The sequence below is a fragment of the Vigna angularis genome, chromosome 11 (genome assembly GCF_016808095.1).
Source record: "Vigna angularis cultivar LongXiaoDou No.4 chromosome 11, ASM1680809v1, whole genome shotgun sequence".
Classification (NCBI taxonomy): domain Eukaryota; kingdom Viridiplantae; phylum Streptophyta; class Magnoliopsida; order Fabales; family Fabaceae; genus Vigna; species Vigna angularis.
In genome coordinates this window covers 13849728-13860515 of record NC_068980.1, presented here as the reverse complement: position 1 = coordinate 13860515, position 10788 = coordinate 13849728, and the positions used below count along the sequence as shown (strand labels likewise).

At 36.6% G+C, this 10788-nt stretch overlaps 1 protein-coding gene across 2 annotated transcripts; it reads left to right on the top strand.

Moving 5' to 3' along the window:
- The first annotated feature begins 2405 nt into the window (after positions 1-2405).
- On the top strand, positions 2406-6465 carry LOC108332282 (lipoyl synthase 2, mitochondrial). Of its 2 annotated transcripts, none has more exons than XM_052870556.1 (4): positions 2406-2899; positions 3901-4112; positions 4645-5018; positions 5970-6465. In XM_052870556.1, the coding sequence occupies exons 1-4, from the start codon at positions 2469-2471 to the stop codon at positions 6090-6092; spliced, it is 1140 nt and encodes a 379-aa protein (XP_052726516.1). In that variant the 5' UTR covers positions 2406-2468; the 3' UTR covers positions 6093-6465. The 2 variants fall into 2 exon arrangements, with proteins under 2 accessions (XP_052726516.1, XP_017422938.1); XM_017567449.2 differs by having other exon boundaries at positions 2411-2899; positions 4639-5018.
- Positions 6466-10788: the final 4323 nt, after the last annotated feature.

Here is a 10788-nt window from a genome sequence, read left to right as displayed (position 1 = left end):
GTGAAGCAAAACTCTTTCTCTTGGGCTATCATGGAGTATTACTAAACCTTGTATTAAAGGTCAAGTAGTGTATGATTTCTTTTTAGGCCTTGTATTAAGGGCCAAGTAGTGTAGAATTTTTAAATAATCTTGCTTAAGTTGTAGGGCAATATTTGAGCCTAGCTTAAGCTAAACTTAGGTGATTAATATTTTAACTCTAGCTTGGTGGAGGATGTTCTACATGAGACATGGTGACCATATGACAAACTCTTAGTGAAGAGTTTTATTACAAAGGTATTGACCATGTGTCATTTCCCTAGTGGAAAACTTTTGCTAAAGTAGTTTTCCACGTGACAAGTGTTATCAATGAGAAGCATTGGTATCTTGAAGCTACTATGAAGTTTTGATGATGTTAAAAGTTGAAGAATTGAAGACTCTTGTTGTATCTACATTAAAAGCATTTTGCAAAAACAATTGTATAAGAATAACTTTGATGATGTAAAAGTACTTAGAAGTTTTCCTTTTTAGTGAGTCATTGCGCAAATAATAGATTATCAAGTGTAATAATCGATTATCACGAGCCAAAGTAGAAAGAGATTGCTTGCGCAAATAATCGATTATCCCTCAGAATAATGGATTATCATTTTTTTAAAACCACATAACAGACGCATATAATCGATTATCACTTTTGATAATTATCACTGGCAGTTGGAAGCTACCTTTTCAGTTTCTGACCCTGCACGAATCTTGGCTTATAAATAGAGTTCTCCACAGCTCTTAGAGAGTAACTTTTCATTTGAGAGTATTAGAGCTGTGTGCCTAAGGGAAACTCTCTGTGAGTGAAAAGGGAACTAAGCCATTTGAGAATGCAGAAAAAGTCTGAGGAAGTTCTTAAGTGTTAGTGTGCTCGAGTAAAGTCTTGTGAATAGGAGAAGCTTGCACTTAATGTGTCTAAGGTCGAAGCAGTTATCTTCAAGTTGATTGAGCCGAAATTCTTCTGTTCGTTTGTCGAAGGAAGGTGTTCTCTGTTCTTTAATATTTGCTTATCTGATTGTAATCTACAAACAAAATTTTAGTTAAAAAGGTTAATCACTGTTTATAGTAATTAACGACTAAACGTAGAATCTTTCTATTTGAACCAAGATAAAACAATTTGTGTGATTTTCTCTATCTCTGCACTTTTAGTTTACCATCTATTTGTTAAAAGTTCTAAACGAAAATTAAAATTTTTAAAAGAACCAATTCACCCCTCCCCTCTTGGTTATTGATCGTAACACACTTTTTAAATCATTTCCGCTGCACGATACCAGTTTTCAACAACAAGCTCTTAGTGGAGAGTTTTCTTATAAAGATAGTGGTCATATGTTATTTTTCTAGTAGATAAACTTTTCCTAAAGTGGTTTTCCACGTGTGACTATAGGAATGGAATGTTTTTCTAAAAGTTAGAGTGTCACATGTCAAGTTTTCCTTCACCAAGATAAGATTTTTAGGGTTTTGTGCAAGATAACATTTTAGGGTTTTGGTTTACTTTTGTAGACTCCTTCATCTATAAATAGTAGTGTATGTCCCCTTTTAAACCAACTTTTGAGATTAGTAATGAAATGCTACCAAAAATTTGAATTATTCTTAACTTGTCTCTAAGTTATGGCTAGAGCATACTATAAGGTCTCTCTAGCCACCCTTCTCTAGAGTTGACCAACCTCTATAAAAGCACCATCAACAACATTAATCCCACTACAAACACACCAAAATCAAGAGCAATCACTACCATCTCCATAACTTCCTTGCCACTTCTACCACCATAGCTTTTTTTTCTTACTTTGGTCCAACCTAACTTGTGAAGGAATCTATCATTTTGTGTTGGAGATACAAGGACTTGTGGTTTCTACTAATGGAGGTGTAGGGACTTACGATCCAGCTTTTCTAATATAGAGATGTGATTTTCTGATAATAAAATTAGAAAAACTCTATAAGGTGTGGTGACAATGAACATAGAGAAACTCTATAAATATTTGGTAGTTACCATCACATCACAAAGATGAAGTTAGGTCATTTTCATTAGAAATTTTTAATATTTAAAATCAAATTTAACTCATTTTAATTAGACTATATGAGTGCATAAAGAAATTTTCTTGGAATAATGTTAGCCCCAAAGGCTTTTTCACTTTCTAATTTGGTAAGCTCATTAACATAATAAGGATAATAATATCTTAACAGAAATATTTTAACAACATTTTTTATAGGTGTCATTTTCTTACTAGGTTTAGAGTACATCGTTATAATATCAAATAAATAATAAATCAATAAAAAAAAATACACATCTTATGTGAAAATGTTGTCGACCATGTAAAAATATAATTTTCCAATTAATAAAGCATGCATTAAACAAAACTAAGAATATGTGTGAGCGTGCGTGTCACGTGAGTCTCCGTCCTCATGTTCCTCTCTATCTGCGTTAAGCAATGTGTGATTGTGCGAGACAGAGATAGATGATGATGCATTCACGGATTAGAAGCGTTGGCGCAAACATCAAATGCGCCGCGAGACTCTTCTGTTCATCATCGGCAACCTCTCCAGTGGCACCGTCGCAATTCCCGCAGACTCTGGCGGGGCTCCGGGCGCGGCTGGAGGAGGAATCACCGTCGCTGTCGGACTTCATCGCGCTGAGATCGGAGAGCGCGTACTCGGTGGAGGTCGGGACGAAGAAGAAGCCGCTTCCGAAACCGAAGTGGATGAAGGAGGCCGTTCCCGGCGGCGAGAAGTACGTGCAGATCAAGAAGAAGCTCCGCGAATTGAAGCTTCACACTGTTTGCGAGGAGGCTCGGTGCCCTAATTTGGGCGAGTGCTGGTCCGGCGGCGAGACCGGCACTGCTACGGCAACTATCATGATTCTCGGTGACACTTGTACTCGAGGTTGCAGGTTATAATCCAATCGTTTCGATTTCTATATCTATAAATAAACATCTACACTATCACGAACGGAAGATACGCATTGAGTGTTTCTAGCTTAGGCTTCCACTTCAGCTTTAGCAGGAACAGGGACGTTATTTATTTTTGAAAGTGGCTTTGAGGAAGTGTATCTAGATTTGGATAATTAGGTATGGTTGGTGTTTCAGTTTGATTGATAAGTAGAGCAGATACCACTCGCCAGTAGAGTTGCAAAAATGATATGAAGTAGTTCTGTGCTCATGTTATGAATCCTAAGGAATGCTGGAGTTGCTTTAAGTAATAAGCATGTTTTAGAGATTGAGTTGTTTAATGGCATAGCACGTATAGTTGACTGAGATTGTAATAATTACATGTACATCTTAGAACTTGCGTTACTCAAATCCAAAAACTAGTTCAAGAAGTCAGAGCTGTCCCATTCTTGTATATGCTACTTTTGTCATATCATTGGTGAACGTGATCTTTCCAATACACCCGATAATGGCTCGGTAACCAGCGACCCAATAGGTCGAGTAGCAATCACTAAAATAGGGTCTATCATCTTTAAATTTGGTTTGGATGTATAGCAAAATTTGATTTTAAAATTTAACTTTTATTGTCTGATCGATAACTATAACTATACTTTGGGGTGATACTCTGACTTCTCTTACGGGTACTGCTAGTTAAGTTTACACATTACATCCTTTTTATTCGGGAAATTACACACTGTCATCACTGTGTATTTTATAATGCACACCCTTTTATAATTAAGAAGTTGCTCCTAGCTGTTCTTACTTGATGTACAATTTCTACAACATTTATTCTAATAAAAATAACTAGGTAAGAAAGGTAGCCGTAATTTCCCAAAGAAGTATAGGATGTAATAAGAATTAACCACGGGAATCTTAGTATGATTATCCAAGACTTATTATAGTTGTACATGGATTAGTTTTTTCACAAGAAACTTGCATCTAATTATTTCTTGTTAATTTCCAGATTTTGTAATGTTAAGACATCGAGGACTCCTCCACCCCCTGACCCTGATGAGCCCACCAATGTGGCTGAAGCAATTGCATCATGGGGTCTAGAGTATGTGGTTATAACAAGTGTTGACCGTGATGATTTACCTGATCAAGGGAGTGGTCATTTTACTGAGACAGTGCAGAAGCTGAAGGCACTGAAGCCTAATATGCTGATAGAAGCCCTAGGTATGTATTTGAATATTTCTAGTTACCGAAAATATTTTGGCATCTCTATCAAATTAAAATTCCAAGCCTAATACTGATAGGTGGGCACCTAGTTCTATTTACAAAATTAAGCATCTATATGGTTTGCAGTTATAGTTAGTGGATAATGGGTATGAAAGGAAGGCAATCTTTAGTTAACTTTTGTTTCAACTATAGGATATTAGGTTGGAAGGTGGATCAGGTGGTACCCATTGTGCTAATTCCCCATGGAAGTGTCAGTTGCTGAATTTCATAGATGTAGTACTTTTATTATGGAAATGTGATATGCTAACGGTATGGCTTTTAATAGAATTATGAAGAGATCTTGTTTACAGGTCATTGAGAATAAATTTGGTTCGATTTTGAATTTACATCTTCTTGTGTCAGGTTTCAGTCTTAGTATATGTTTGTTGAGATGAATTATTATTACTATACTTAATTAAAAACCTTCTTAAGTACTAACTCAAATTTCTTTCTTTGATGATTACTGCACCATTGTTGTATTAAGTTCCAGATTTTCGAGGAGATGCAGACTGTGTAGAGAAAGTTGCTAAATCAGGATTAGATGTCTTTGCACATAACATTGAGACAGTGGAAGAGCTACAGAATGCTGTTCGGGATCATCGTGCTAATTTTAGGCAGTCCTTAGATGTTCTAATGATGGCCAAGGAATATGCTCCTGTTGGAACACTCACTAAGACTTCAATAATGTTAGGTTGTGGGGAAACACCTGACCAGGTTGTGAAGACAATGGAGAAGGTGAGAGCGGCTGGAGTTGACGTGATGACATTTGGGCAGTACATGAGACCTTCAAAGCGCCATATGCCAGTATCTGAATATGTTACGCCAGAGGCCTTTAATAAGTATCAGACTCTTGGCATGGAAATGGTAAGACTTTTGTTCATGTGTTTGAATTTAACTTATTTTGGTTTGGAGAAATGCTCATTTTTTTACTGCCTAGGAGCTGTTGAAAAAGATAGCATTTATATCGCATAATGAATTGGTTACCAAAAGTAATTGTTATAATATATGATGAGTATCTTGTAATACCAATATTGTATCAAAATATTTTAGAGTACCTTAGAGATTATATTATTAGCTTGGTCTTCCTTTTTGTTTTGAAAAGATTAATATTAGTTTTCCTATTTCTTGATTTCCATGTTTCCTTATATTTCATGATTTGACTCCTTATTTAGTTAGGGTTATGATGTAGTGTTGGCATGAAAAAGAATTAGTGTATTTACCATCTTATTGTAACTCGTCATTCAGTCTCTTTTCCATTTCGTCCCTCTGTTCCAAAAATTTAATAATTTCAACAGTAATTACTGATTGTGTACTTTATCATCAATTTTGCTGGCCTTAATTTAATCTAATACTAAATATCAGTTCTGTACTATAATAGTATTTTCTTTTTGTTTCTATGTTCTCTCGATGTACTAGATATTGAGTGGCATAAAACTTATTAAACCTGAGCTTCTTGCCTGTATTTATTCGTCTCAAAATTTGGAGCATATAAAATCATTTTTTCCCTTTCAGTTTTTGTAAAATAATCATATCGTGCTAATACATGGAAAGTTTAGACTTGTCATTCCCTTATTTATTCTAAGGAGTTAGCACACCCCTGACGCAGCGGACCTGCCAATAGCAATCTTTATCTCACATTCTATTTCTATTCATCACCAAGCGGTGCAATCATGGAACATTTCTCTCCGTTTAATTGTTGCATCCAGCATCATGATGATTTATGGAAAAACTGTAATATTATTATAAAACCTGCATATGGTATTTAATTATTATAGCTTGATCATGTGGTATAAACTGATTCTACTTTGTATGAAGGGATTTCGATATGTGGCATCGGGGCCCATGGTGAGGTCTTCATACAAGGCTGGTGAATTCTATATAAAATCCATGATTGAATCAGATCGAGCTGCATCTCCCTCAAAGCTGACATCCTCTTGACGCATTATCTTTTCGTTATTTACACACTTCATTGTGCATTATATGTAAGTACCGCAGGCTTACTACATGCTGTTGATGCTCATGCCACCGAGTAATGAGTAGAAGCTTATAAATGGACATGTGCTGTCTGCCATATTTTTCTCATCCTCCTTCCCAACACAAACACCAATTAGTGGATTGGCTGATTTATTTGGAAAATGCAAATTTCAAGGTTGTATATGTTCACATTTACGTGTATTCATTTTTTTTTCTCTATTCAACTGGTGCTAACTAATACCAGTTACTGTAGTTATTAAAAGTAATGACTGTTTATCTCTTATTCGATAAATCGTTTAAATCTGTTTTTTTTAATTCAATTTAGGTTTATTTTGTAGTTGACGTTCAAACTTATCTCACTGGACTTCAGTTTTGAATTAGAGTTCGGTAATACCAAAGAGCCTATATAATTGTTCTGGCAAATTGTCCTGAAATTATGTTTAGGACATTGTTACATTTAAAAGGCACTAGTGTCTGTCCCTCAACATCCTCTGGGGAATGATGGTAGAACAATTGAAAGTTGGAATACTTTAAGTAATAATTTTTTAGGTTAACTATATTTTTGGTTTCTAATTTATTAAATGGTTTTGGTTTTATTCTTTCTTCCAAAGAAGTTTACTCTAGTTAGATTCTTATTTTTTCAAAGTTTATAGAATTAATTATGATGTTAAGTGTTTTCTTTACGTGATAAATGCTGATTCATGTCAATATTTCATTTAAGATATGTGACAAATTATTTAATTTAAAAAAACGAAATTAACTTTCTATTTCATTTTCTTTTTTTTCAAGCCAGTCCTTCCAAATCTCCTTGAGAGGCTTTTTCTCCAACATCCATCCATACCACATTCACAAGAGGTGTTTCCCTTTCTCTTCTACAATCGTGCACAAATGGGCATAACAGGGTACTTCTTTATTTGTGCCTCTATTTCTTGATCAAAGATGTCGTTGGTGACTGCAATCGGAAGCCTCAGCTACTCAACTTAAACATTGTTGTAATTCTCCCTTGTCGTTTAGATCTATTATTGGCCCTGCCACCACCATTGGAGGTGTCGACAACCAATATCTTCGTTGCTCGGATCTCTCTTTTCTCCTCTTCTCTTTCTCTTCCAAGCCTATAGATTGGGAACATCACAACCTTTTTAATATCACCATCGCATTGTTCAGACCAGTTGTCGTGACCATGTTATGTTCGTCGCAAGCACCACCAAAACCATTTCACTTGTTTCAAGCACGATCTCAAACCGGAACATATTCCTTTGCCTTGATTTTCGTTCTTCCCAATTTTCTCGATTGATTTTGGTTTTTGAATATTGTTTTGGTTGGTTGTTGTTTGAGAATGTAGAGGAGATGGAGAAAAATAGGGGTACTATGTGTGCATGTGTAAATGGTTAATTAAGAAGAAAATAATTGATGGGTGATTATTGATGATTGTTGTGTGTTCTATGTGATAATTGTGGGTTGTGAAGATGGAAAGTGTAATGAAAGGGTTAGAAGATGATGAGATGCCTCATGAGTATAGTGGAAAAGGTGTTTTTTGTTGTTTGGGGTGGATGAATGCTTTCTTGTGTGTTGAAATGGAGGGAGAGGAAGAAAGATGAAGATGAAGATAGTTGATGATAATGGAGGAGAAAGAACATGAGCTTGTTGAGGAAAGAGATAGATATGTTTGTTTTGTAATGAGTAGTTTTTGTTGAAGAAAACCAAAATTGTGGATGGAATTGTATGACCGTCCGGTTAACCATTAATGAGATGCACAAACAAATCACCACCAATACCGAACGGTTAAGGAGTCTGATTGATCGGTCAACGGTCAGGGCAATTAACTATAATGTTGAACAACTTAATGGTAATGTGTGATTACTAACAATTGAGTCGTAATTAGGTCATTTTTAATCAAAAGTCCACTTCAAAATTTATAAATATAGGTTTGAGATAAGGAGGTAGGTGATTGTATTTACTATACCATTAATATTTAAACTGTCAAATGTTGAGCTGACTTTGGCATTAGAGTACCTTCTGTAGGTACTCTTTGAACAGTTCTAGATGAGTGGTTACAAGAACACATAGAGTGGAAGACAACTTTGAACCCGTTGGAGGCTTTCTAGAAGTTGGATGTTAACCTCGACTCTACACCTCGAAACATTTTAAAACCACTGTGGGCCCGGGCATTCAGCAACCAATCAAAACCCTATGGTGATAATTATAAGGAATATGACGAGCAATGTCATGGTAGAGGTGTTTGAAAATCATCCTAGCCAGTTCGAGATGTTGAGAACCATGCAAGGACAAATGGAAGAAATGTAGAGGAGGTATGAAGAGGAGTTGACAACTCTTAGGGTTGAAAAAGAAACTATGCATCAAGAGTAAAGCGCTCGACAATTTGTGCCCTCAGCTTCAGCATAACAATAGCAACAACAGTTCCAGCCTCCCTCAACCAGATTTAGAGAAGACCTATGCAGGATAGCCCAAAAGGGCAATAGGGGAGCAAGCAAGGAGAACCTGTCATGTAGACGAAGAACATGACTGACTTATTGTCTTTCACAACGACCATCATGGAGACCCTTATGCCTCTAGTTCCCCCAGTCTTTGAGAAATATGATGGATCGATTGATCTGGAGGAGCACTTGAGGATGTTCGTCAACTAAATGTGTATATGTTCACATTTAGAACGTTCTGCCTTTCCTTCAAGGGAAAGGCGTTGACGTGATTTAACTCCCTACCACCTAACTTCATTGACAACTTTGTGGTCACTTGCTTGTTGTTTGACATGCAGTTTGCTACAAGAAGGTCGCACCACCTGACCACTCTTCCATTGGTCAAACTCAAGTAAGAAAAGGATAAGTCCTTTTGTTCTTTCATGGGTCGGTTTGGGAAAACCGCTTAGTAGATTTGAAACCTTAGTCATGAGTTTGCCCTCACACATGTGATAATGGCATTGAAGCTTGAGTTGTTCATTGATAGCTTATGTATAAAGCCAACCAAAACCATGAAGAAGTTAAGGGAGAGGGTGATAGTGTATATGTGGGTCGAAGACATGAAAGACTTCTGCAAGCTCCAAAAGCAGTAGGAAGCTTCCATGAGCGAGAAAAAGGAAAGCAAGAAGTTGAACAGTGCTGGCAACAAAGGGGTTGAGTCTCGACCGAAGGACATACCCTGTGCGCCACATTTCCATTAGTACACATCGCTAAACACACCTAGAGCCAAAATACTTGAAAAGACTCTAAGTGTTGGCTTGATCCCCCTAAAGGTGAAGGGTTACACTCCTAGGGTTCACGCCAATAAACACTACCTCTATCACAAGAATATGGGCATACCACGAAGGATTGCATCACTCTTCATGATCAAATTGTAAAATTGATCTGTGCGGATCACCTCAAGAAGTATAAGAAAATCGAACGGGAAGGCAGAAGCCCTCCTTGTAAGAGAAGTCCTGAGAGGAGAAAAGAGCGTTCTCACCACTCCTCCAAGACCGAACAATGACGTAACTCCAGGCATAACTGTAAGAGTCGAAGCAAAAGCCAAGATTGTCCATTGTGCAATATGTTAAAACTATCTAAGGAGGATTCGCAAGAGGCAAATCCTCATCGTTAGCCCACAAGCATTGCATTTAGACCCTAAAGACTATCCACCTAGTGGACAAAAAACTCAAGCCTATTGTTAACTCTCGGCAAGTGTAACCAAATCGTATCAAGTAATAATAAATGGTAAGACCAAGTATCGTTTCCCAAGAGACTCACGACACTAAACAGTTATGTGATTACTCAACTAATTAAGACTCTAAAGAACAAATTTTGGGGGTGTTGAATGCAAATGCAATAAAATAAACATGAATGCAATTTGATCAATTGAGGTTAAACACAAGAATGAATGAATGAAGTTGATAATATTGTTGTTGGGGTTTAGATTTCACCTAATTTACTCTCATGCATATATGAATTCATCTTTCTTCATTAATGTTAATGTCACTTTCTAATTTACCTTAAACCCGATGTCTCGGTGAAGAAAGCCTACTCCTAATCACTAGTTTACAATGTCTTGTCTCCCTAGCAATTATTCATGCATTACATTCGCACAGAAGCTTAAAGAAAATCAACCCTTATATCCCTATGTCTAGGCAATACTGCTTTTGGGAGAGATTCCCCATATCTAGATCTCCCCGTATGTGTCCATATTGACAAAATCAATAATCATGCAATTGAATGAGTTAAACAAAGCATGCATAGAGCAAAGAGGAAAAACCCTAACAATTAATGAAGTAAAGCATATATAATCAAGAATCAATTCAATACATGAGAGTTTAAGAAGGTTACATCTTTCCCAACAACAATAAGGGTTAGCCCTCCATCGTCATGGAAAAACTAGATGAACAATGGAAGAGATAGAAAAAAACCCTAGAGAGAAGAGAAGAGCTGCCACAATCCCCAAATCTACTCCCAAGGGGTGAAAAGTATGTTTCTATGCTTAAGCCATTAAAAGATACAAAACCTAGGACATGCAAGTCCTTAAATAGAACATAAAAATAACAGAAAACAGGTTCAAGCCCATAAAAATAACAGAAAACAGGTCTAAGTTCACTTAAAATGGCACTCAGCGGCACTTTTGCCGCTCAGCGGTACTTGCGGCTCTTCAGAATGAAGCTCAGCTGCATTTTTAGCCCTCA

Excerpts from the sequence above, each read along its gene's own strand:
- LOC108332282 (XM_017567449.2), top strand. The coding sequence starts at position 2,469 with ATGATGATGCATTCACGGATTAGAAGCGTTGGCGCAAACATCAAATGC. Across the intron at positions 2,900-3,900 it reads ACTTGTACTCGAGGTTGCAG|ATTTTGTAATGTTAAGACAT; the intron begins GTTATAATCCAA and ends GTTAATTTCCAG. Across the intron at positions 5,019-5,969 it reads AGACTCTTGGCATGGAAATG|GGATTTCGATATGTGGCATC; the intron begins GTAAGACTTTTG and ends CTTTGTATGAAG.